General features: G+C 45.8%; 1 protein-coding gene across 1 annotated transcript in view; it reads left to right on the top strand.

Annotated features, from left to right (window-relative positions):
* HIF1AN (hypoxia inducible factor 1 subunit alpha inhibitor) overlaps positions 1 to 11,761 on the top strand; it is an 84,282-nt gene extending 72,521 nt beyond the window's left edge. The window contains exon 8 of the mRNA XM_075348916.1: positions 8,910 to 11,761. Within this exon, the coding sequence (XP_075205031.1) occupies positions 8,910 to 8,954 (45 nt within the window). The 3' untranslated portion in view covers positions 8,955 to 11,761. The remainder of the gene's footprint in view (positions 1 to 8,909) is intronic.
* Positions 11,762 to 27,614: the final 15,853 nt, after the last annotated feature.

The raw sequence follows: 27,614 nt of genomic DNA, 5'->3' as shown, positions 1-27,614 counted from the left end.
GGATGCTGCTCTTGGAAGACAAGTCCTTCAGGCGGCAGTGGCCCATTTATAAGTGGCCACTGCTCGGTTTTTTGACAGTGTTTGTTATGTGTTCACTGCAGTTGTTAGTCAGCTCTTAGGCTGATGTTCTACACTGTTAATAGTTCAGTTCCCACCCAGGGACTGCTTTGGGATGTCCCACTGTCTGTGTCCCCCAATGAAAAGGCGAGAAAGGAAAGGACATTTTTGTGTACTCACCGTAAAATGTCTTTCTTGGAGCCTTTCATTGGGGGACACAGGTCCCACCCTTGTGGTTTTGGTTGTCCTTTTCCTACTGCTTTTACACCAAACTGAGCTAGTTTCCTTCCTAGCTAGGGTATATGCTGTGGGAGGAGGAGCTAACACTTTTTTCAAACCTAGTGTCACGCCTCCCCTGGAGACACCATATAACCCACTGTCTGTGTCCCCCAATGAAAGGCTCCAAGAAAGACATTTTACGGTGAGTACACAAAAAATGTCCTTTTCTATGTCATCATTAGAAGCATTGGCTCGAGTTTGCAAAACAGTACAAAGAGTGGACAATAGAAGATTGGAAATGGGTGATTTTGGGGATTTTGAGCAATGAGTTGAGTCACTAGACTAGAGTTTGATGGGTGCAAATGGTTCTGGTAGAAACAAGTGAAAAAGGCTAACGGATTGATAAATTGAAGGAGCTGTCAAGTTTTGTGGAGGAAGCCTGATGATATGGGATTGTTTCACAGCCAAAGGTGTTTGATACTTGACCAGGTTTCATGGTGGTCTCAGTGCTGAACTACAGTTAGGTCCAGAAATATTTGGACAGTGACACAATTTTCGCGAGTTGGGCTCTGCATGCCACCACATTGGATTTGAAATGAAACCTCTACAACAGAATTCAAGTGCAGATTGTAACATTTAATTTGAAGGTTTGAACAAAAATATCTGATAGAAATTGTAGGAATTGTACACATTTCTTTACAAACACTCAACATTTTAGGAGGTCAAAAGTAATTGGCCAAATAAACCAAACCCAAACAAAATATTTTTATTTTCAATATTTTGTTGCGAATCCTTTGGAGGCAATCACTGCCTTAAGTCTGGAACCCATGGACATCACCAAACGCTGGGTTTCCTCCTTCTTAATGCTTTGCCAGGCCTTTACACCCGCCTCCTTCAAATCTTGCTTGTTTGTGGGTCTTTCCGTCTTAAGTCTGGATTTGAGCAAGTGAAATGCATGCTCAATTGGGTTAAGATCTGGTGATTGACTTGGCCATTGCAGAATGTTCCACTTTTTTGCACTCATGAACTCCTGGGTAGCTTTGGCTGTATGCTTGGGGTCATTGTCCATCTGTACTATGAAGCGCCGTCCGATCAACTTTGCGGCATTTGGCTGAATCTGGGCTAAAAATATATCCCGGTACACTTCAGAATTCATCCGGCTACTCTTGTCTGCTGTTATGTCATCAATAAACACAAGTGACCCAGTGCCATTGAAAGCCATGCATGCCCATGCCATCACGTTGCCTCCACCATGTTTTACAGAGGATGTGGTGTGCCTTGGATCATGTGCCGTTCCCTTTCTTCTCCAAACTTTTTTTTCTTCCCATCATTCTGGTACAGGTTGATCTTGGTCTCATCTGTCCATAGAATACTTTTCCAGAACTGAGCTGGCTTCATGAGGTGTTTCTTTGTCGCTCCATTGGGAGACCCAGACAATTGGGATGTATAGCTACTGCCTCCGGAGGCCACACAAAGTATTACACTTTAAAAAGTGTAACCCCTCCCCTCTGCCTATACACCCTCCCGTGCATCACGGGCCCATCAGTTTTTAGCTTTGTGTTGAAGGAGGCACACATGCACACAAGCTCCACATTTTAGTCAGCAGCAGCTGCTGATTATATCGGATGGAAGAAAAGAGGGTCCCTAACAGGGCTCCCGGCATGCTCCCTTCTCACCCCACTAAGTCGGCGGTGTTTTTAAGGTTGAGGTACCCATTGCGGGTACAGAGGCTGGAGCCCACATGCCGTTTTCCTTCCCCATCCCTTAGAGGCTCTGGGAGAAGTGGGATCCTAACCGGTCACCATTCACTGGGACCGAGCTCCATCCGCAGCCCCTGGGGGAATCTGACGGACAGGAGCCTGGATATCATCAGGGACAGGGCCCTGCATCCATAAGGTACTCTGTGTCCCCTTAGGGACGGTGCATGCAGCGCCTGTGTCACAGACGCCGCAGCGGCTGCTGTGTGGTTTGTGAGCCGGGACTACCGCGCCGACCGCGCCTGTTGGCCGGCCGCGCTTTTAACTTTAGTCCCCGGCTTTTGCGGCCCAGTACCATGTACTCCCGCCCCCGGGCCTGCCAGTCAGGGGTGAGGGCGGGACGGCCGACTGGACGTCGGCAGTGAGGGCTGGAGCATACTTTGGTATCCTCCTCCCCCCTCACTGAGCACTGTGGGGCACCAGGTGCCCGCATTTTATTAGGCACTTCCACGGCTCCCTCCTCCCCTCAGAACGCTGGCAGCCATGGTTATAATCACTTCTGCCGGTGGGGGATTTCAGAACGAGCTCCGCAGTTCTGGGAGAAGTGGGATCCTAACCGGTCGCCGTTCACTGGGACCGGGCTCCCTCCGCAGCACCTGGGGGAATCTGACGGACAGGAGCCTGGATATCATCAGGGACAGGGCCCTGCATCCATAAGGTACTCTGTGTCCCCGTAGGGACGGTGCATGCAGCGCCTGTGTTACAGACGCCGCAGTGGCTGCTGTGTGGTTGGTGAACCGGGACTACCGCGCCGACCGCGCCTGTTGGCCGGCCGCGTTTTTAACTTTAGTTCCCGGCTTTTGCGGCCTAGGACCATGTACTCCCGCCCCCGGGCCTGCCAGTCAGGGGTGAGGGCGGGACGGCCGACTGGACGTCGGCAGTGAGGGCTGGAGCATACTTGGTATCCTCCTCCCCCCTCACTGAGCACTGTGGGGCACCAGGTGCCCGCACTTTATTAGGCGCTTCCACGGCTTCCTCCCTCCCCTCAGAACGCTGGCAGCCATTGTTATAATCTCTTCTGCCGGCGGAGGATTTCAGAATGAGCTCTGCAGCTCTGGGAGTCCCAGGCAGGGAATCTGGTGGACGCACCACCGCTTGGGGCGGTTGGTAAGCCACACCAGTTGTCAGGTGCTGGCCCCCCTTGGGTGCCGAAGGTTATATATATATATATATATATATATATATATATATATATATATATATATATATATATATATATATATATATATATATATATATATATATATATATATATATATATATATTGTATATATTTTCTTTATTCGGCAGCATTATTTGCTTTTGGCTATATCTCTAAGAGGCGACAACAGCATGTCGTCCGCAGAAAGCAAGGGGGCCAAGGCACAGGCTTGTTTTGCAACCTGCACCTCTTGTGCGGCTATGTTACCTGCAGGTTCCACCTACCCGCATTGTGACAATGCTCGGCCCCTGTGGCACTCACTCAGCCGGAGCCTCCGGCACTGGTGGGACCCTCGGCTCAGGTGGTACCGCCGGTTTCCACTGCACAGATGGAAGGGACAGAGTTTACAATTTTGACTGAGAAACTCTCTGAGTCACTTTCACATTCCATGGCTCAGTCTATGGACAGATGGTCTGCTAAGATACTAGAAGCTTAGCAGTCCAGACCGGTAACACAGGGCCAGGGCACTGTGAGTTCATCGCCCCCAGGCCCCTCTCGGTCGGTACAGCAAAGGGCTCCTGGGGTGGCACCCAGATCCCACGGTGAGAACTCCGACACGGACCGCAGCCTCAGACAGGCTAAGCGGGCTTGCTGGGAACCTTCCCCGACTTCATCACGCGGTTCGGGATCTCAGCATGAGGACTCTCTGGAGGATGAAGCGGAGGTCGCAGCTCAGGGCTCTGATCCCGACGTTGCTCTCAATCTGGATACACCTGAAGGGGACGCCATAGTAAATGACCTTATAACGTCCATCTACCAGGTGCTAGTCCTTTTCCCCCAACTCCACCTATAGAGGAGTCGGCTTCACAGTAGGAGAAACACCAGTTTAGGTTTCCCAAACGTACCCGGAGTGCGTTTTTCGATCACTCTAACTTCAGAGATGCTGTCCAGAAGCACAGAGCATTTCCGGACAAGCGCTTTACTAAGCGCCTTAATGACACACGTTACCCTTTCCCCCCTGACGTAGTTAAGGGTTGGGCTCAGTGTCCCAAGGTGGATCCTCCAGTCTCCAGACTGGCGGCTAGATCCGCAGGTTGTGTCTTTGACTTCTCAGGCGTCGGCTTTTTCGTCCTACGCCATGAACGTCGTCCTGGACTCTGCGAGCCGTACAGCGGTAGCATCCGCCAAATCGGTGGCAGTCCGCAGGACCATGTGGCTACGCTAATGGAAGGCAGACTCTGCTTCCAAAAAGTTCTTAACGGGTTTGCCATTTTCTGGCGACCGTCTGTTTGGCGAGCAATTGGATGAAAAACCAATGGGTGAGAGACATTCCGTCTCACGGTTACAGGATAGAGCTCAGCTCTCGTCCTCCGACTCGTTTCTGCAGATGGAGTTGTGATCCCCGTTCCGCTTCAAGAACGTGGTCGCGGTCTTTACTCCAACTTGTTCGGGGTACCAAAAAAGGACGGATCATTCCGGTCCGTTCCGGGCCTCATTCTACTCAACAGACACGTGAGAACCAGACGGTCTCGGATGGAATCTCTCCGCTCAGTCATCGCTTCGATGTCCCAGGGAGTCTGCCTAGCATCAATCGGCATCAGGGATGCTTATCTCCATGTGCCGATTACTCCAGAGCATCAACGCTTCCGGTGCTTCGCCTCCGGGTCGAACACTTTCAGCTTGTGACTCTGCCTTTCGGCCTGGCGACAGTCCCACGGGTCTTCACCAAGGTCATGGCATCAGTGGCGATGGGCCTACACTCTCAGGGACACTCGGTGATCCCTTACTTAGACGATCTCCTAAGTCAAGGCACCCTCCCGGGTGGCATGTCAACACAGCCTGAACATTGCTCTGGAGACTCTCCAGAGGTTCGGGTGGATCATCAATTTCCCAAAGTAAAAATTGACACCGACCCAATCACTGACTTACCTCGGGATGGAGTTGCATTCCCCCCTCAGAGATAGTGAAGCTACCGCTGGGCAAACAGCGTTCGCTGCAGACAGGGGTGCACTTTCTCCTTGGGGCCCAGTCTCACCCCTTGAGGCGCCTCACGCGCTTCCTAGGGAAGATGGTGGCAGCAATGGAGGCAGTTCCCTTTGCGCAGTTTCATCTGCGTCCACTCCAAGGGCACATTCTCCGCAAATGGGACAGGAGGTCGACGTCCCTAGACAGGAACGTCTCTCTTTCACTGGCAGACAAAGCCTCTCTTCAGGAGTGGCTTCTTCCCACTTCTTGGTAAAAAGAAAAATCCTTCCTGCTCCCATCCTGGGCTATGGTCACGACGGACGAGAGTCTGTCAGGGTGGACAGCGGTCTTCCTCCACCACAGGGCTCAGGGAACCTGGACTCTGACAGAGTCCTCCCTTCAGATCAATGTTCTGGACATAAGGGCAGTGTAGCTAGCCCTAAAGTCGTTCCAGCGGTGGCGGGACGGCAGGCGGATCCGGATACAGTCGGACGACGCCACGGCGGTCGCGTACATCAACCACCATCACAGAGCGCTGGCGGCGGACGCATCAGTTCAGGACTGGTCGCAATTTCGACTGCCTTATGTATTTCCTCCTCTGGTGCTGCTGCCCAGAGTGTTACTCAAGATTGGTTCCGACTGCCGCCGCGCCATCCTCGAGACTGCCCGAGAAGGTCGTGATACCTGGATCTGGGGTACCTCACGGTGGGTCGACCGTGGGCACTCCCGGACCGACCAGACTTGCTGTCCCAAGGGCCATTTTCCATCTGAATTCTGCGGTCTTCAACCTGACTGGGTGGCCATTGAGTCCTGGCTCTTAGCGTTCTCAGAGATATCTCTATCACGCCTTTCGCAGAAGGTGGTCTTCCTAGTGGCAGGCACATCACTTCGGAGAGTGTCTGAGCTAGCAGCGCTGTCATGCAAAGCCCCCTTCCTGGTGTTTCGCCAGGATGAGGTGGTTCTGCGTCCGGTCCCGGAAGGTCTACTTAAGGTGGTATCCCCCGTTTCTTCTCAATCAGGATATCTCCTTACCTTCTTTTGGCTCATCCAGTTCACAATTGTGAAAAGGATTGCACTTGTTAGATCTCGGGAGAGCACTCCGGCTCTTCTTCTCGCACACTGTGCCCCCGCGCCGTTCTGATGCGCTCTTTGTCCTTGTCACTGGCCAGCGTAAGGGGTTGCAGGCTTCCAAGTCAACCTTGGCTTGGTGAATCAAGGAACTGATCCTTGAAGCCTACTGTTCTTCTGGGCTTCCGATTCCTTTAGAGCTGAAAGCCCATTCTACCAGAGCCGCAGGGGCATCCTGGGCATTGCGTCACCAGGCTACGGCTCAGCAGGTGTGTCAGCACTACCTGGTCGAGTCTGCACACTTCCACGAAACACTATCAGGTTCATGCCTATGCTGTGGCAGATGCCAGCCTAGGTAGGCGAGTCCTTCAGGAGGCGGTGGCTCACCTGTAAGAGAGGGCCGTTTTTTCGGCTCTTTTTATCGAGGTATTCTTTTACCCACCCAGGGACTGCTTTTGGACATCCCAATTGTCTGGGTCTCCCAATGGAGCGACAAAGAAGAAGGGAATTTTGTTTACTTACCGTAAATTCCTTTTCTTCTAGCTCCTATTGGGAGACCCAGCACCCGCCCCTGTTCCCTTCGGGCTGTTGTTCTTTTGTGTACATCATGTTGAAGGGTTCTTTTGGTTCATGGTTTCAGTTCTCCGAACATCCTTCGGATTGAATTTACCTTAGACCAATTTATAAGTTCCTCCTTCCTGCTTTGGCACCAAAACTGATGGGCCCGTGATGCACGGGAGGGTGTATAGGCAGAGGGGAGGGGTTACACTTTTTAAAGTGTAATACTTTGTGTGGCCTCCGGAGGCAGTAGCTATACACCCCAATTGTCTGGGTCTCCCAATAGGAGCTAGAAGAAAAGGAATTTACGGTAAGTAAACAAAATTCCCTTCTTTTCAGCAAATGTAACTCTGGCCTGTCTATTTTTGTAATTGATGAATGGTTTGCATCTAGATGTGAACCCTTTGTATTTACTTTCATGGAGTCTTCTCTTTACTGTTGACTTAGAGACAGATACACCTACTTCACTGAGAGTGTTCTGGACTTCAGTTGATGTTGTGAACGGGTTCTTCTTCACCAAAGAAAGTATGCGGCGATCATCCACCACTGTTGTCATCCGTGGACGCCCAGGCCTTTTGAGTTCCCAAGCTCACCAGTCAATTCCTTTTTCCTCAGAATGTACCCGACTGTTGATTTTGCTACTCCAAGCATGTCTGCTATCTCTCTGATGGATTTTTTCTTTTTTTTCAGCCTCAGGATGTTCTGCTTCACCTCAATTGAGAGTTCCTTAGACCGCATGTTGTCTGGTCACAGCAACAGCTTCCAAATGCAAAACCACACACCTGTAATCAACCCCAGACCTTTTAACTACATTGATTACAGGTTAACGAGGGAGACGCCTTCAGAGTTAATTGCAGCCCTTAGAGTCCCTTGTCCAATTACTTTTGGTCCCTTGAAATAGAGGAGGCTATGCATTACAGAGCTATGATTCCTAAACCCTTTCTCCGATTTGGATGTGAAAACTCTCATATTGCAGCTGGGAGTGTGCACTTTCAGCCCATATTATATATATAATTGTATTTCTGAACATGTTTTTGTAAACAGCTAAAATAACAAAACTTGTGTCACTGTCCAAATATTTCTGGACCTAACTGTATATGTGAGTAATCTGCAAGATGTCGTAAAGTTGTACACTTGAGTACTATGGGTATGAAAAGGATTACATGGTGTTCCAGCAGGACAACGACCCGAAGCATATGTCAAGATTGGCAAAGAAATAGTTCAATGACCATGAAGTAGAGGTCCTGGATTGGTCCCCAGACCTCAACCCAATCAAACACTTGTGGGTAAACCAAGTGAGGTGACCAGTATGCACCAACATTGGGAACGTATAAAAAAGACCCAGGATCAGATTTCGGTCGAGACATGGTTTAATCAGACCAAGAGCCTGACCAAAATGGTTCAGGCAATGATGAAAGCCAAAAAATAATTTTATAAAAAATTAAAAAAAACAATGACAATTCAGTGACCTGACCGGAATCTGCATAACTAACCATATGTTAAATAGTTGCAAGTCAAATTTATGTATGAGATGGCCAAGATGATTGTCTATAAAATGAAGGTAGACTCACTCTTAAAGCTGTAGTGGATGGTGAGATATGGAGCCTAAAATCAAAAGTTCAAAACAGTGTAACCCTTTTGCTTGTCAGTGTATGTTAATCTTAGCGATTCAGACTGTGAAAAAAGCGGATTAGAAAAGTCCTTTTGGACAATAGTCTAGTGCTGTCTGTATGAAGTCCGTTTCTTTATGAACGGCACTCTGACCAAAGACACGCATGTGATCCTACCCAAATACTGTCTGTACAGTCTGTCATTTTCCCTAACAGTTATCTGTTTAATAATGTTTGTATTACCCATAATATACCAATTCTGGATTGTGCGTTTCATCTGTTTCTCCTAGAAATTAAAAAGGCAAACCAAGTAGGTGTTACCAGATGAGGGTGTGTCCCTACAGGCACATTGTCAATCAGTGGTGCCTGTGTCTGGATACGCCTCTTTGGCGTGTGTCAACACCCATTTGTCAATTTATTTAATGCATTTTAAGAGTGAGTAACAGAGGAGCAGTCCAATGCAAAGCTATTAAGAGAGCGTCTGTTAAGCCTTTTTTTTTTAACATGTTTTTTCTACTTTTTTTTTTTTTTTAGGTTGGTCCTTTGTTAAACACAATGATAAAGGGTCGCTACAACTAACCCAGGCTTACTGAGCTATGACGTTGTGTATATGAGACTGCTGCCGCTTTCTTGATTCATTTCTGAGACGACTGACAAGAAATACTGCAGAATGGAAGCACTTAATAGGCCAACTGTTCTCCTGTACATTGGTTTACACCACTCACTACTGTGTTTTATATATATATTTTTTATATTTTTTGTTTTGCAAAGAGAAAGAAAATAATCAAGGAAACAATGCAACCCTTACAGTTGTTCTTTGCACTCTGTACAGACAGTGGATATCCGGGCCGTGGCACGTCGCCCGCTCTGTTTGCATGCAAGAAGTGTTTACATCATCCGTTCACTGCGTCACGTACGGTATCCAAAGATCGAGTTTTTAATTTAACCAAGGCATTCTCCGTGGACTTTTTTTTTCTTTTTTTTTTGTCTGTGCTCTTCCCAGTTTAAATCATGAACATGCCTCTGCTTTTACAGTGAAATCTGCCATACGGACATTACAATAAGTAAACGATTATAAAGAAGGCAAGACGAATACTCAGGCAATTGTTATTCACTACAACACAACTTCATACCTTCATCATTGGCGAGCACACCTATAAAGTTTCATGGCAGCGGCTGCTCTACTGAGTCCTAGGACCTTTTATTTTGAGTCTTTACTGGAATCAGTTTTGGAATTCTTTTCATCTGCTTGCAAATCACTTGGTAAATGCTTACAGAATCTGACCTCATTGCTGCTTTTGGGGTGTTTGTTAGAATATGATTGAAGGGAAATAAATTAAGGACCTTCCCAGTGCCTATAACGGCTAATGAGACACGCTGCTGTTAAGTATGCTCAATATCACACCTTCGAGGGCAGGTGGTGTTTTTTTTTTTTTTAGGCAAAGCAATAGTCATCTATTGGGATGGCAATGTGCATGAGAACATTGCAGGCTTTTGCATATTCCCGAGGGAAGACATATCGGGGGAGCAAATATTCGTAGGAACCTCAATTAGGAACTTTTGATCTCATTGATTGTCCAGGCCTGTAGACGTTAGTTGTAAAGTGCCTCTGCAATGTCACTGGTGATGAGTGGGTGGAATATTTTTTTTCCATAACTATTGATGCAACCCACAAAATGGTTGGTTTTCAGTTCCTCGTCAAGAAACACACCATCTCATTTTATATAACCGTTTAATTTGCCAGTAAAGGTAATTGTATCCTGCCAACTCGCCCTTGCCTCTTCTGCGCCCTCAGTTGAGGACCAATTCAGCCATATGTTGAAGACCTGGTAGATTGGATACTGGGGTTCTGCTGTCTCACAAGTCCATTTAGTTGTTGGGCAGCGTTCTCCTAAAAACTGGACTGTTCAATGGGAAAAAACAGCCTTGCAGCAGCCATATTATGCCAATGCAGCCTCGGAGTAATCTGATTTTACTGAAAATTTAGATAAAGCTAAATAATTCTTTTGTGATGCTGATGACGATAGTATGGGGTGGGGGAGTTATAGAAACCCAATTTGTACTTATTAAATCCCTAAGCCACACCTTGTGCTTATCTTCCTATACATTAATGTTATGTACTCTGCAAATCACAGGTTTTCATTCTATGGGTACAGTGCATATTATTGAATGGTATTAAGTCATTTACTGTGAAATAACAGGGGTTTTAGTTTGCTGTGCAAATTTATTTCCTTTTTGTCTAATGTTGACGGACTTTGGCTACAACCGTGTTAGGATCGTGCGTGATTCTCTATTGTGTGAAAAGCCGCCACCGATGCAGAAGTAGATTGCTCCATTTGATAGCGATTGATCAATTATGTTGTGAATGACTTACTTAATGAATCATTGGTTCATCACTATGTATATTTTTTGTAATTGAAGTTTCCTGCCACATAAAGATACAGAGGTGATATTGGAACCTAAATTAATGATCTAGTTGACAATGCTAAAGTCAAAAATGACATTAATAAGTAAAGCTTCATTATCCTCTCCAGAATTATTACCGTGAGAACTGCTATCATTGCAAATCATGCAGCCCAGCCAATGTATATGTCAGTAGTTTTTAATCCGTAGTGCAAGTAGTTATTTGTGATAACTATATTAAATCGATGGGAATCCTGTTAAAGAAAACTTTCACTCTAAACTTCTCAGTCCTCTGCTCTTGTCATGTACCATGTCTATAGAAAGTCATAAAAGTGAAATATGAGACTGTTCAAGGGGTATTCTCATGTTATTAAATTGCATTAGTTAGCATGAAAATAAGCAAGTTTGTAATTAACTTGCTTTTTCTATCTGCTGTCATTCATTTCTTTTACATAGTGTACTGCTTGATTCCAAGGAAACTGACCACCATAGCCTAGCCCTGTGTGCTCAGTAGATACATTCCAGGTGGGGAGTTAACTCTTAAGATACCAGTCAGCTCTTGACGGAGCTATACTTAACAGTGCGGCATAATCCTAATCCCCGAGCATCAGCACTTTTCAGAGCAGTTCAAATAATCACTGCTCTCTTGTTTTTGAGCTGTGTGCCTTTTCAAATGCCATGTACACTTCAGAACAATGATGGTAACAGAAACTGATTAGAATGGTCACTCAAGGAGTGTAGTCCACCCCTCAAGCAGCCATAAAGTAAGGAGTCTGCAGAGCTGTGAGTATCTGAAGAGACCACTTGAGAATACCCCTTTAATTTAAGAATAGGCAAAACAAGTATTACAGTTAAGGATCAATCTTTGCCACTGCTACAGTGCTAAAAAAAAAAGTATTTAGTCTAGCCACCAATTGTGCAAGTTCTCCGACTTAAAAAGATTAGAGGCCCGTAATTGACATCATAGGTAGACCATAACTATGAGAGACAAAATGAGAAAACAAATCCAGAAAATCACCTTGTCTGATTTGGCAAGATTTTTTTTTTTAAAATTATGGTGGAAAATAAGTATTTAGTCAATAACAAAAGTTCATCTCAATATTCTGTTCTATATCCTTTGTTGGCAATGACGGAGGTCAAATGTTTTCTATAGGCCTTCATAAGGTTGGCACACACTGTTGGTGGTATGTTGGCCCTTTCCTCCATGCAGATCTCCTGTAGAGCAGTTTTGTTTGTTTTCAACTCCCTCCAAAGGTTTTCTATGGGGTTGAGATCTGGAGACTGGCTAAGCCACTCCAGGACCTTCATATACTTCTTACGAAGCCACTCCTTCATTGCCCTGGTGGTGTGCTTGGGTTCATTATCCTGCTGAAAGACCTAGCCACATTTCATCTTCATTGCCCTTGCTGATGAAAGGAGGTTTGCACTCAAAAGCTCACCATACATAGCTCCATTCATTCTTTCATGTACACGGATCAGTCGTCCTGGTCCCTTTACAGAGAAACAGCCCCAAAGCTTGATGTTTCCACCCCCATGCTTCACAGTAGTTATGATGTTCTTTGGATGCAACTCAGCATTCTGTCTTTTCCAAACATGAGTTGTGTTTCTACCAAACAGTTCTACTTTGGTTTCATCAGACCATATGACATTCTCCCAATACTCTTCTGGGTAATCCAAATGCTCTCTAGCAAACTTCAGACGAGCCTGTTCCCCATGTTCCCCTGCTTAAGCCAGTACATGTCTGGCACTGCAGGATCTGAGACCTTGGCGGCGTAGAGTGTTACTGATGCTAGCCTTTGCTACGGTGATCCCAGCTCTATGCAGGTCATTCAATAGGTCCCCCCCATATGGTTCTGCAATTTTGTGCTCACCATTCTTGTGATCATTTTGACTCCACGGGGTGAGATCTTGCGTGGAGCCCCAGATCAAGGGAGATTATCAGTGGTCTTGCATGTCTTCCATTTTCTTATTATTGCTTGCTCAGTTGATTTCATCACACCAAGCTGCTTGCCTCTTGCAGATTCAGTCTTCCCAACCTGGTGCAGTGCTACAATTTTGTTTCTGGTGTCTTTCGACCGCTCTTTGGTCTTCACCATAGTGGAGTTTGGAGTGTGACTGTTTGAGGTTGTGTACAGGTGTCTTTTATACTGATACGTTCAAACAGGTGCTACAGGTAATGAGTGGAGGACAGAGGAGCCTCTTAAAGAAGAAGTTAAAGGTCTGTGAGAGCCAGAAATCTTGCATGTTTTTAGGTGACTAAATACTTTCTACCATAATTTAAAAAAAACTTGCCAAATCAGACAAGGTGATTTTCTGGATTTGTTTTCTCATTTCGTCTCTCATAGTTATGGGCTACCTATGATGTCAATTACAGGCCTCTCCCATCTTTTTAAGTGGGAGAACTTACACAATTGGGGGTTGACTAAATACTTTTTTTTCCCCCACTGTACATTGCAGGAATAGTGCAAGTGAATGGGGATGCCCCACAAGACTCTGTGAGCGGCAAGTCTCAAAAAGTCATAACCATTTTGTAGTTTTTGCAGCTTTTAGCGGTGCCCTGATGTTAACTGTGACCTTATTCACTTGCGTTATGCTGCAATATTGCTGTGACATTGACTACTTTTGACCGCGCAACCTGTGTGGCTTTGTAGCCCTAGCCTTATTATAAGGCTTTCGTTGATCATCATCTATCTAATGCAGGTCTGTGTGTAAGAATCTTTAGGCAAGTGGCTGTTTTTGTTTTTTTTTTGTTTTTTTTTTTTCTCTCTCTAGAAAAGAACAAACATTTTATAGGGGAAGATGTATTACAGCAGATGGGGAGAGGTTTTAAAGGCGAGATGCTCTGCATTGGCCCTTAAGCCCCCATACATATTAAACAGTCAGCCGATCACGATGACAATGTATGGACCACTGTGTTGGTTAAATCAGACAATGTCAAGGAAGATGACAGTCAGGCATGTCCAATTTTGGACTGACAATCACTTTGTTCTCCCATAGATGAGCTGCCTTCAGACATGCTTTCTTGTGGAGAGCGAGTGGTCGGCTGAGCGAGGGCACCTGTGTATGGCAGAGCCAGCTGAGATGGCTGCTGGCCAAACCATCTCTTTGCTGACAGTCGTTTAATGTGTATGGTAGGCTTTATAGTGGAAATTTAATGGGATATATAGTCATTTCAATGGGCCAACCCCTTAAAATGCTTTTAATTTGACTTGCAGTACGGGCCAATCATAGAGGAACCTGCCTCTGAGACTTGTAAGCCTATTTGTGTGACTCAAAATATGTGACTTCAGCTCAATTGATGCCAAGACAATGAAATTGGGCAGTTATGGAGCAGTATTGTCTTCTAAGGAATACACAAGTCACATCATCTATTTGCAATGGGCTACACCACTTCCCAGGCCTAAAAAGAGAGGTAGTAGCTCAATTTTTATAATTACTCTTGCTGCTTCACGGATTCCTGGCAGCAGTCAGGTATCTGTTTTTCCCGATACTTATGGTATATGACCTTGACATTATTTTTCAGATATCATGTTATATAAGTACAAGCTGCAGTCAATGTTATCATGTACTGTTTACAATTACTCTATATTATGCTGCCCTAATCACGGTCGCTCTGTCGTGTGACATTGGGCTCCCAATCACATTGGCTTAATGTCCACATTTATCTAATGTATGTTTTGTAGAATTAAATTTTCAGCCCTCAATGTTGGAATCTTTTTAATGTATTTTTAATTTTTAAGTAATTATCTGATCACCCTGACTCTTTGTAACTGGAGGGAAACATTTTGTTGCCTTTTATATCTACATGTGTTTGGATTGCATTTCTACCTCCTATAATAAAATGTTTGCTATGTAAGATTTCGTTATTCTCAATACTTTTTTTTTTTGTTTTTTTTATACAAAAAAACCCCCAATGTGTTAATTTGTGTTTGTGATAAAAATATTTGTTGATACTCACCCTCCTTGGGTCTAATGCCGTGTCTGCGATGCTGCTCCTGTGATTACTTACAGGCTGCAGCCAATCGCTTGCCTCAGTGGTACATAGCATGAGCCATGGAGATTAGTTGCAACACTGGACCCAGGGAGGGTGAGTACCAAATAATTTTATTATTTTTAGCACTAGTATCACAGATTGGTAAAAAAAAAAAAAAAAAATTAAAATTGAAAGTTAATACCCCTGACTTGACAGTAGATTGATCCTGCTGCAAAGGCTAGCGGCATAAATCAGACACAGGCTATTATTGCAGCCAGGTATATTTCACTCTGGAACAATGCAGTGTTTTGTGGACCTGCCACAGACTAGTCATTTGAGATGTATGGCCCCCAAAACACTTTTCAAAATTTGTTTGTTTTTTTTTTTAAATACATACACGGCTGCAATAAGATATAACCAGTGTATGATTTATGTTGCCTGTAGTTCGGGAAACATGACCCAACTGTCAGGCTCCCTTTTAAGTAGTTTCAAGAGATAACATACAGTGGAACCTCGCTTAACGAGTAACCCAGTTAACGAGAATTTTGCTTAACAAGCAAAGCTTTCTGTAAATTTGTAACTCTGTTTACAAGAAAGCTTTGCTGTACGAGCAAAATACTCACCGCACACACTTCCGGTTCCATACATCCACTGCGCTCTAACCCACTCTTGCAGTCCACACAAACACACACAAGCACGCACAAAACACACACAAACACGCCCACACATACAGTATTATGCTCACCTTACCTTCCGTTCCATCGCCGGCCTCATTCTTGTAGTTCGCCGGTATATCGCGACGAGGGAGGAATCCTCGCGGTGAACTAAAAGATCCAGGAGGCCAGTGATGGAACGGAAGGTAAGGTGAGCATATGTGTACCTTCGGTTCCATCGCCGGCCTCCTGGGTCCTGTAGTTCGCTGGTATAGGCTGTGTATCGGCAGGCATCGCGACGAAGCAGGAACTTCCTGTCACCGCTATTCAAAGGCAACGCGCTGACCAATCAGAGGCAAGCGGCTCCTGCCTTTTACATCAGCGCTCTGGGTGCGGAAGTTCCTCCCTCGTCGTGATGGTAACCCAATACCCAGCCCGTACTAGCGAACAGAAAGTCCTAGGAGACCAGCGATGGAATTGAAGGCAAGGTGAGCATAATATGTGCGTGATTGTGTGCGTGTTTGTGTGTCTAATGACACAATAGGGGACCAGGATGGGACATTTAACAAGTTGTGGAACGAATTGTCTGCATTGCAATGATTTCCTATGGGAATTCTTGCTTTGCTGAATGAGTAACTTGGTTAACAAGCACAGTCCCAGAGCGGATTGTTCTCGTTAACCAAGGTTCCACTGTATCTCTAAAGGTGGGAAGAATAGGAAGTAAAGATAAAATATAGTGCTGTAGCTGATATATGAATATGACTGAAATTTGGGGATAAAGGAGATCTTTGACTTTGTATACAAGGTCAACTGTTTTGAAGTCTTGTAAATACAGTGAAGAACTTTGAAGGGGTATGATGTAATACCTTTAAGGAGAAAACTGTGGAGACAGGAATGGGATTGGTGGGGATAGAGTAAGCAAGAGTTAGAGATACAGAGGGGCACAAGGATATCACAGTTTAGAAGTTAAGACCCCTGTATATACATTAGATATCTGACAGCTAGCTACCCTTAATCCACTGTATATAGTAACACATGGCTCCTTCTCTGGCAGCGACTTTACTTTGAGGGGTCTTGGCTCACTGGATCCTCTGGGGCATCTCTCTAGGCTGCTCTTCATTTTTAATGTGAGCCACTCCCCATTGCAACGACATTAAAAATTTCTCAAATAAAAAGGCCCGTATCTTGAACTGTATTTACAAAGAAAAGTTTGGAATAATCTGGGCAACAGCAGAAATAAAATGAGGCCCTCTTTAACCCTATAGGCCGAACTGGTACATCCTATTTTGCGATGCATTCCTGCAAATGTAAGTACTGGTACATCCTGGCGATTGTGCAGGCACAGAAGCTGTGCCCGCACGATCATTGCTGGGAGGTTGGCTTACATGACAGCCGAGACCTGGCTGTCACAACTAGGGCCAATGCCTGCACCGCCCCTGGCTATCTAGCCCCCTATATGCTGCGATTAATAGTGATCATAGCATGTAGGGAGAGGGAACCCCAGTTGTTTCCAATGTAGCCTGAGCTCAAAGGACGACCTCCGGGTTACCTAGCTACGGTGGCCTCTTAGACCATGGCAACAGTGTGGTCTAACATGCAATTTGTGAGTGTAATACTGACAGGTATAATGTATTGCAGCGATCAGGGTAATAAACGGTAATGTCCCATATAAGGATTAAGTAAAAAAAGGGAAAACACTGTAAAAGTATATATAAAAAAAATCTGAAAATATAGAACAAACATATGGAAAAATATATCAATAAATGTGTATTTTTGTTTTTATATAAATATACGTATTTGGTATTCCCGTGTCAAGAACAACCAGATCAATAATATGGTCATGCTAGATAAAGGAAACCTGTCACCAGGTTTTTCCTATGTAATCTGCAGCCATCACCACTAAAGGCCGCTTTACACGTAACGACATCGCTAACGTGATGTCGTTGGGGTAATGGAGTTCGTGACGCACATCCGGCGTCGTTAGCAACGTCGTTGCGTGTGACACGTACGAGCGACCGCTAACTAGCAAAAAAACTCACCTTATCGTTGCTCGTTGACACGCTGTCCAGTTCCCAAATATCGTTGCTGCTACAGGTACGATGTTCGTGCGGCAGCACACATCGCTATGTGTGACACCACAGGAATGAGGAACCTCACCTTACCTGCAGCCGCTGGCAATGAGGAAGGAAGGAGGTGAGCAGGATGTTGCGTCCCGCTCATCTCCGCCCCTCCGCTTCTATTGGGTGGCCGCTTAGTGACGTCGCTGTGACGCCGAACGAACCGCCCCCTTAGAAAGGAGGCTGTTTGCCGGTCACAGCGACGTCTCTAGGCAGGTAAGTAGTGTGACGGGTCCGAGTGATGTTGTGCGCCACGGGCAGGGATATGTCCGTGACGCACAACCGATGGGGACGGGTACGCACGCTAGTGATCTCGCTAGCAAGATCGCAGAGTGTAAAGCGGCCTTAAGCCCTTTTATATTTTATTTCTAGAATACTGTATATACAGTTGAAACCAGAAGTTTACTTTGACTTTTTTTCTCACTATCTGACATGAAATCAGAATAAACCTTTCCCATTTTAGGTCAATTAGGATTACCATCTTGTTTGCACTTGCATATAATGGTTTGTACACATGAGCGAGACACCTTCAGGTATCTGGAAATTGCACCCAAGGATGAACCAGGCTTGTGGAAGTCCACAATTCTTTTCCTGAGATCTTGGCTGATTTCTTTTGACTTTCCCATGATGCCACACAAAGAAGCCATGTGTTTCAGGTGTGCATTAAAATACATCCACAGATGTGTCTCTAACTCAGATGTTGCCAATAAACCTATCAGAAGCTTCCAAAGACATGACATCATATGGGCTGTCCCATATTGTTTAAAGGCATAGAACTTAGTGTATGTAAACTTTTGATTTTGCAGAAAGTAATAAAATGCCTTAAAACATTCTCTTTCTCTCTCTCATTCTGGCATTTGGCAAATATAAATAAATTTGGTAATCCTAATTGACTTAAAATGGGAAAGGTTTATTCTGATTTCATGTCAGATAGTGAAAAAAGATTTCTTAGATAAAGTATGTAAATGTCTAGTTTCAACTGGAATTCCCTAAGCCAATCTGTATAACACACAGTAACCCTTTTATTATACTGACCTATGGATCGCTCATCTTGATCTGGGGCCTTCTCTCTGATTTCGATCACTGTCCTCCTTCCCTGCTTTGTGTGGATGATGCATTCTACGTGTTGCACACACAGTTCTCCATTGTGCTCATGCACATTTGCACTTTTCTCCCCTACAGAGCAAAGTATTGTAATGTGCATGCGCTGGCCCTCTTTGACGTTGCCCCGCACCTGCGCATTTCTCTTTGCAAGGCAGAGAAAAGTGCACATGTGCAGGAGCACAATGGAGGCACTGGATGATGTATGATGCTTCATCCACACAAAGCAGGTAAAGAGGACGGTGATTGCAAGCAGAGAGGAGGCATCAAATCAAGATCAGCGACGCCCATCAGAATGGACCGCCCTGTGGGTCAGTATAATAAAAGGTCTTTTTCTCTAGGCACCCTCCACGACCGCACCACAGGAGTTAAATCCACACCCTAATTGGGACAGGAAACAGAGGTTAAACCCCCCCCCCCCACCTCCCATCTCCAGTGTTATTTCCGGTCCGTACTGGGGCACGGAGAGGACCTGTGGTGCTCTGTGGCTGGTGACTAGACTAATGCAGGAAAGGAAAACAATTGATCTTACCACCGGGCAGCTGAGGTCGGAGCTTTCCGCTTCCCTCCTCCATCGCTTCTCCAGTCTCCCCTGAATTCGGGACCTACCTGCTCTCACTGCGCCTCACATGAGGTAAAGCGGAGCATGGCCGACACACCGGGGGCTTCCTTGAGCTCCCGGTACCACCTCCTTGCTAGCATGTGTTGGCGATGGAGCACAGGAAGTGACGTCACCAGCGCACGCCGCAATGACTTCCGGGAATATGCGTTCAACCCTGGAACGCACGTGCTGTTTCAGCCCCCTGCAGCACCAAGGGGGTTCGCCTTCTCATGGAGAGACCTACCTGGATCGTCTGAGGAGGAGTCGTCGCCCATATGGGATTATGACGCTGGGGCCTCGCACTCACATGTAAGTGCCTGTCTTGAAGACATCCTAAGGTAGGACTGCATAATGGGTGATTTTCCCCACTCTGTGCTGTAGAGCCCAGCGCTACCCCCGATCCAGTAAGTATACTGTGACTGGGGGATGGTCGGGTCTCATGTATATGGGTACATGCCCCCCCTCCCCCCTTTAGGGGTCAGTGCCTTAGGGGCTCCTCTCCCTCTTTTCTGGGAGACAAGAATCCTGGCCCCAAAAGGAGAAAACGTCTAGCCGTAAGTGTATCGTGCGCTAAGAAACTCCCGTCTTCCCATAGTAAAAAACTGTCACCCCTACACTGATCAGGTGGTCAGGGAAGAACATCCTTCCCTTATCAGCAGATCAAAAATCTAGTGTGCTAGGTACATTCTCTCTTGCCTCCTCTCACACCCTACTCTCAGGGACCCGGCCCCGAGGAAAGGAAGACAAACCCCATTAAAGTATCGGTCTCTGCCTCGGGAGAGGACCCATACTTCTCTGAGAACCTTAGGTGAGGATTATGACTGTCAGAATCAGAAGGAGGGCCTGAAAATGAAAGATACTTCTCAGGAGCTGCGGGGAGCTGTGTGAGATACCATGGGGGTTATGGTAGAAAAGACTACGAAGACAGTATAGGAAGTAATGTTCGGCGGCTTGAAAGCCCAAAAGAGCTGGATTCTCTGTTCATAAGAATATCCACGACTGAATCCTTCAGAATGGGAGGCTCCGTAGAGACGCCTAGGCACTCCCTTGGAGTGTAGACACTATTTTCCCACTTGAGGGCGATACGGCCATAACTTGGGAACTTCCTAAAGGGGACGTATAGGTCTCTAGAGTTGCCAAAAAGACAGCATTCCTTTTGAGGCCTTTTAACAGCTCAGGGACCCAATGGATAGGAGGATTGAAAGCCTGTTCATGAAATCGTGGGAAACCTCATTAGTTCTAAAAAACACTGTGGTATCCACATGTGTAGAAGATCCCTATATATGTGGCTGGGACACTTGAAGACCACTTCTCTTGGGACACCTCCCAGAGAAGACCTATTAGCTTCCCTTCCACTGCTTCAGAAAGCCACAGGTTTCCTAGTGGACGCCTCGGCTGAATCGGTCTGTGTTGCTGCTAAATTAGCCGTACTTTCTAACTCCGCAAGAAGAGCCCTATGACTCAAACTATGGAGTGGTGATGCAACTTCTAAGATTCAAATTTGTTCCATCCCCTTCTAGGGAAAGTACGTTTTTGGACCAGCTCTAGACAACCTTCTAAACAAAGCCACTAAAAAAAAAAATTCAGAAACAAAATCCCACTAATTTTTTTTCATGCCGTCTGGGCCAATCCTCTCATTATAGAGGAAAGGGTGGCGCAGGTTTCTTTTAGGGGTTCTGAATACACGAGCTCAGTCTAAGGCCCTCAAACTACAGAGAACCTAAAGTGGTGGTCGGAGCACTCAACGCAGCGCCTCCACTGATCCAGGGACACCAGGTACAGTTATACTCTGTCAACATGACGATGGTGGCACACCTTTGTCATCAAGGAAGCAGTCGTCATACAAGCCTAAAAATGTCTACAAAAATACTGAGATAAGCAGAGAAACACCTTCTATTTCTCTCCACCTTCCATGTGAAGGGCTCCGTAAACATCCAGGGTGTCTTTCTCAATCAAAGAGATGTTCACCCGGGCAGGTGGGCTCTAAATTCAGAAGTATTTCAGAACTTAGTGGAGTGATGGGGCAACCTGGAAGTAGTCCACCTTGCAAGACAGCAGAACGCAAAAGTAAACCGTTGTTTTTCTTTCTAAATTCAACCGATTGGTGTCTTGCTGTGAATGCCCTCTCCCATTTGTGGGAGTTCAATTTAGCCTATGCCTTCCCACCAATTCCAATGCTGGCAAAGACGCTATGAAAAAAAAAAATTTGGATGCATGGGGTTGCCACATCCCGGCGGCCCTATTGTGGCCAAGTTGAATCTGATTCGGGACCAGTACAAGTATAGCTTGCTGTAGACCTATACTGCTACCTCTGATTTTCGACCTTCATCAGGGTCCTCTACTCCACCAAGAGTTCACAAGCTCAGCCTAATGGCATGGCTACTGAAACCAAAATTCTAAAAGCCAGAGACCTGTCGGACAAGGGGATAGAGACGCTACAGAAAAGCCGAAATCTGGTTACTTACATATTTGAGGAAACTATGGCAGACCTTCTTCTTCTGGTGTGGACCCATCATGTCCTGGAAAACTGCATTCCTAGTAGCAATTACGTCATCCAGACGAGTTGGTGAATTCAGACCACTACTAGACAGCCGTACCTAAAAATCCTAAACAACAGAATTATCTTCTGTCAGGACCACTCATTTCTTCCGAAACTAGTATCTGATTTTCTCAGATCCTAAGATATACTACCATCTTTCTGTCAGAATCAATCTGATGATAAAGGGGAATTTCATTCCTTGGATGTATGCAGGGCGATTTTACACTACCTTCAGAGAACCGATCATGTGAGGAATGACCATAATTTTTGTCCATATCATGGGGCGGAATAAGGGTACAAAGCAGCCAAGAACAAAATTGCCAGCTAGAGCACTCAGCGAAGCTTACAAAAACCAAGCTCTACCTCCTCCGGAAGACTTCACAGCTCATTCTACCAGATCGGTGTCTGTCTCTCGGGCCGAGAAGGCCGACTCTTCCATCAAGCAGATATGCAGATCCGCTATGTGGTAATCAGTCCATACCTTTACAAAACACTAAAAACTGAATTTACTGTTTATAAAGGACTTAGCCTTCGGCCGTAAGGTCCTTTAGGCTATTGTCCCCCCCCCCCCGCCCCAAGTTATGTTCGTTGGCACTTCTCCTGTGGTGCTGTCGTGGAGGGTGACTAGAGAAAATAGAATTAGTTCTTACCGGTAATTCAGTTTCTAGGAAACCCTCCACGCAGCACAGATATTCCTTCTCTACCTGTTGCAAAAATTTTATGGTTTATTACTGATTTTAAAGTTTGAACCATTCGTTCCGATGTAGTTACTTGGAAAAAACACTGGAGATGGAAGGTGGGGAGGGGTTTTTACCCTCTTTGTGTTTCCTGTCCCAATTAGGGCGTGGGGTTAACTCCTGTGGTGCTGTCGTGGAGGATTTCCTAGAAACTGAATTACCAGTAAGAACTAATTCTATTTTTGTGTTCTACAGATCGGCTTGGGGACTTAGTTGGATCCATATATATTTGGACATTGACACAAATTTTGTTTTTTACCTGTTTACTGAAACATATTTAAGTTATATAATAGACATGGACAGAAAGTCCTGACTTTTAGCTTTCAGTTAGGGTATCTACATTAAAATTTGATGACTGGTTTAAGAGTTTCAGCTCCCTTACATGTGCCATTCTGATTTTAAAGGGCCCAAAAGTACAGTAATTGGACAATTGACTCAAAGGCTGTTTCATGAGCAGATGTGTCATTTCATTCTCAATTAAGCACATAAAAGGCCTGGAGTTGATTTGAGGTGTGGTGCTTGCATTTTGAAATTTTTGCTGAGAAATAAACATGCTGTCAAAAGAGCTCTCCATGCAGGTGAAGCAAGCCATCCTTCATCTGCAAAAATAAAAAAAAAAATCAGATAAATTGCTACAATATTAAGAATGGCTAAATCTACAGATTGGTACATCCTGAGAAAGCAAGCACTGGTGACCTCAACAATGCATAAAGACCTGGACGCCTACGGAAGACAACAGTGGAGGATGATCGCAGAATAATTACCATGGTGAAGAGAGATCCCTTCACAACATCCAACCAAGTGAACAACACTCCAGGATGTAGGTGTATCAGTAGCGGGGTGCAGAGGGTGCGGCCACCCCGGGCCCCGTGCTCAGAGGGGGCCCACCTGGACCTGCGATACCATTAACTAGATCAGTGTGCACAGCGCGCAGATATAGTTAACCTCTGCGGCAGTGCGGAGGAGACACAATCTCCCTGCACTGCTACTGATGACAGCGCACACGCAGGACACAGAGTCCCAGCGTGGTGACGTCATCGCTTAGCATCGAGCAGGGGCGGTGGGCCCCCCTAGGCTGCTCTCCCAGCTATTGTAGAGGGCCGGCCACCTGCTGCATAATGTCATTATAACACACATGGCCGTGCACAGTGAATTGTGCGCGGCCGTGTGTCTTGTACTGTGATGTGGCACACTGACAGGCGCAGACAGTGCTGACAGGCCGCATAGTACAGGAGACCCGGCCGCTCACAGTGCACGGCCACGTGTGTTATAATGACATAATGCAGCGCTTGCTGCCTCCATCCATCCGAGGAGCATCAGACAAGGGTTGCGTCTACATCCCAGTTGCTCTAGGAGCTGCCTGGGTAGTGGGCGTGACCGCCTGTGTTAGTGGGCGTGGCCATGTTTCCTCCCTCTCCCCCTGCACCCTCCATCTGGAGGTCTTTTCTCAGACCCCCGGTTCTATTATAAAGAACTCCAGGACACCTGGAGTTTTTCTGTTATCGGCTATGTTGCTGAGGCCCCACCCCTTCTGATCACATGGGCGTGACGTCACCACAGGTCCTTTAGCCTACAGGGATTTACCATGAAACAAGTCTGTGGCTTCACGGTAGAGAAGAAGTAAAAGTAAAAAGTTAAAAGCACTCCCAGAATGTGTCTGTGTGTATAGGATTATGTCTATGTGTATGATTATTTGTATGTGAATGTTTTCAAATATGTATACGCTTTTATGTGATTATATCTGTATATGTATATGAAGTGAAAGCTGCACACCAAATTCAGAGTAATATGAACAAGCATAACTGCTTGATGATACATGAAGAATGAAAAATACAACTAGCCATATGAAAAATGGAAAAAAAAATTTTTGGTGATATTGCATAACTGCTGAGGATTATTTTGAAAAAAAGAGATATTTAGCTAATGTATTGATCAATTCAATACTGCCCCATAACCACTTCACGGTAATCTCTTATTTATGGGGTCCCTAACAAAATGTTACCTCTTAGCTAAATATCTCTTTTTTTTTTTCAAAATAATCCTCAGCAGTTATGCAATATCAGCAAAATTTTTTTTGCCATTTTTCATATGGCTAGTTGTATTTTTCATTCTTTATGTATTATCAAGCAGTTATACTTATTCATATTACTCTGAATTTGGTGTGCAGCTTTCACTTCATATAGATTATGTATTTTTTGGCTAGCACCCTGTTCACATTTACAATGGAGTTCCAGCAGTCATTTTGATTATGTAGTTTTTTTTCTGTCTGAGAACCCAGTCCCGCCCTTTAGCCATGATTATTCAACTTCCTATATAGCCAGGTCCCTTGCTTCCCATACACAGCAGGTTTCAGCCGCACATAGAGGTAACATTTGGTTAGGTACCCATGCACACAAGCAGGTTTTAACTGCATATAGAGGTAACATTTTGTTAGGGACCCCATAAATAAGAGATTACCGTGAAGTTGGTTATGGGGCAGTAATGAATTGATCAATACATTAGCTAAATATCTCTCTTTTTCAAAATAATCCTCAGCAGTTATGCAATATCACCAAAAAAATTTTTTTCCATTTTTCATATGGCTAGTTGTATTTTTCATTCTTTATGTATCATCAAGCAGTTATGCTTGTTCATATTACTCTGAATTTGGTGTGCAGCATTCACTTCATATAGATTATGTATTTTTTGGCTAGCACCCTGTTCACATTTACAATGGAGTTCCAGCAGTCATTTTGATTGTTATATCTGTATATGTGTCTGTATATATGTGTGTGTATACGGCTGTACGCAGGGGTGTGTATGTGTATACGGCTGTACGCAGGGGTGTGTATGTGTATACGGCTGTACGCAGGGGTGTGTATGTGTATACGGCTGTACGCAGGGGTGTGTATGTGGCTGTACGCAGGGGTGTGTATGTATATACGGCTGTACGCAGGGGTGTGTATGCGTATACGGCTGTACGCAGGGGTGTGTATGCGTATACGGCGGTACGCAGGTGTCTGTATGCGTATACGGCGGTATGCAGGGGTGTGTATGTTTATACGGCTGTACGCAGGGGTGTGTATGTTTATACGGCTGTACGCAGGGGTGTGTATGCGGCTGTACGCAGGGGTGTGTATGCGTATACGGCTGTACGCAGGGGTGTGTATGCGTATACGGCTGTACGCAGGGGTGTGTATGCGTATACGGCTGTACGCAGGGGTGTGTATGCGTATACGGCTGTACGCAGGGGTGTGTATGGACTATAGGCCCATCATACTATGTATAGGGGAGGGGTAGAGGTATCATACTGTGTATAGGGAAGCTATGGGAACATCATACTGTGTATAGGGGAGGTATAAGGGCTTCATACTGTGTATAGACGAACTGTACATGGGAGGGACATTATTAAATGTTAAGTGGACACTTAGGAACCATTATTGTTACAGTGGGCACTCAGGGTATTGTGACCGTCAAAGGCATACTGGGGGCTCTATTACTTTCTAGGAACAATATGTGGGCACTTTTCTAGGGCACTTACACAGGTCATTAATATTTTCTAGAGGGAAATGTTACAATTTAGAGGGCACAAATGAGACATTTTACCATGTAAAGGGCACAGTGGTGGCATTAATATGTGGGGGGCACAGTGGTGGCATTAATATGTGGGGGGCACATTGGTGGCATTATTATGTGGAGGCACAGTGGTGGCATTATGTGGGAGGCACAGTGGTGGCATTATGTGGGAGGCACAGTGGTGGCATTATTATGTGGAGGCACAGTGGTGACATTATTATGTGAGGGCACAGTGGTGGCATTATTACTATGTGGGAGGCACAGTGGTGGCATTATTACCATGTGGGGGCACAGTGGTGACATTACTATATGGGGGGCACAGTGGTGGCATTATTATGTGGGGGTACAGTGGTGGCATTACTATGTAAGGGCCCAGTGGTGGCATTATTATGTGGGGGTACAGTGGTGGCATTACTATGTGAGGGCACAGTGGTGGCATTATTATGTGGGAGGCACAGTGGTGGCATTATTACCATGTGGGGACAAAGTGATGGCATTATGTGGGGGCACAGTGGGGGCATTACTATGTGGGGGGCACAGTGGTGGCATTATGTGGGGGCACAGTGGTGGCATTAATATGTGGAGGCACAGTGGTGGCATTATTATGTGGAGGCACGGTGGTGGCATTATGTGGAGGCACAGTGGTGGCATTATTATGTGGGAGGCACAGTGGTGGCATTATTACCATGTGTGGACACAGTGGAGGCATTATTATGTGGAGGCACAGTGGTGGCATTATTATGTGGGAGGCACAGTGGTGGCATTATTACCATGTGTGGACACAGTGGAGGTATTATTATGTGGGGGCACAGTGGTGGCATTACTATTTGGGGGGCACAGTGGTGGCATTATTATGTGGGGGTACAGTGGTGGCATTACTATGTGAGTGCACAGTGGTGGCATTACTATGTGAGTGCACAGTGGTGGCATTATTATGTGGAGGCACAGTGGTGGCATTATTACCATGTGTGGACACAGTGGAGGTATTACCATGTGGGGACACAGTGGGGGCATTATTATGTGGGGGCACAGTGGAGGTATTATTATATGGGGGCACAGTGGTGGCATTATTATGTGCAGGCACAGTGGTGGCATTATCATGTCGAGGCACAGTGGTGGCATTATGTGGAGGCACAGTGGTGGCATTACTATGTGGGAGGCACAGTGGTGGCATTATTACCATGTGGGGGCACAGTGGTGACATTACTATATGGGGGGCACAGTGGTGGCATTATTATGTGGGGGTACAGTGGTGGCATTACTATGTAAGGGCCCAGTGGTGGCATTATTATGTGGGGGTACAGTGGTGGCATTACTATGTGAGGGCACAGTGGTGGCATTATTATGTGGGAGGCACAGTGGTGGCATTATTACCATGTGGGGACAAAGTGGTGGCATTATGTGGGGGCACAGTGGGGGCATTACTATGTGGGGGGCACAGTGGTGGCATTATGTGGGGGCACAGTGGTGGCATTATGTGGGGGCACAGTGGTGGCATTAATATGTGGAGGCACAGTGGTGGCATTATTATGTGGAGGCACGGTGGTGGCATTATGTGGA

Source organism: Anomaloglossus baeobatrachus, chromosome 5 (genome assembly GCF_048569485.1).
Source record: "Anomaloglossus baeobatrachus isolate aAnoBae1 chromosome 5, aAnoBae1.hap1, whole genome shotgun sequence".
Taxonomy (NCBI): Eukaryota; Metazoa; Chordata; class Amphibia; order Anura; family Aromobatidae; genus Anomaloglossus; species Anomaloglossus baeobatrachus.
Note: the sequence above shows the minus strand (reverse complement) of the source record. Positions and strands in the feature narration are given on the sequence as shown.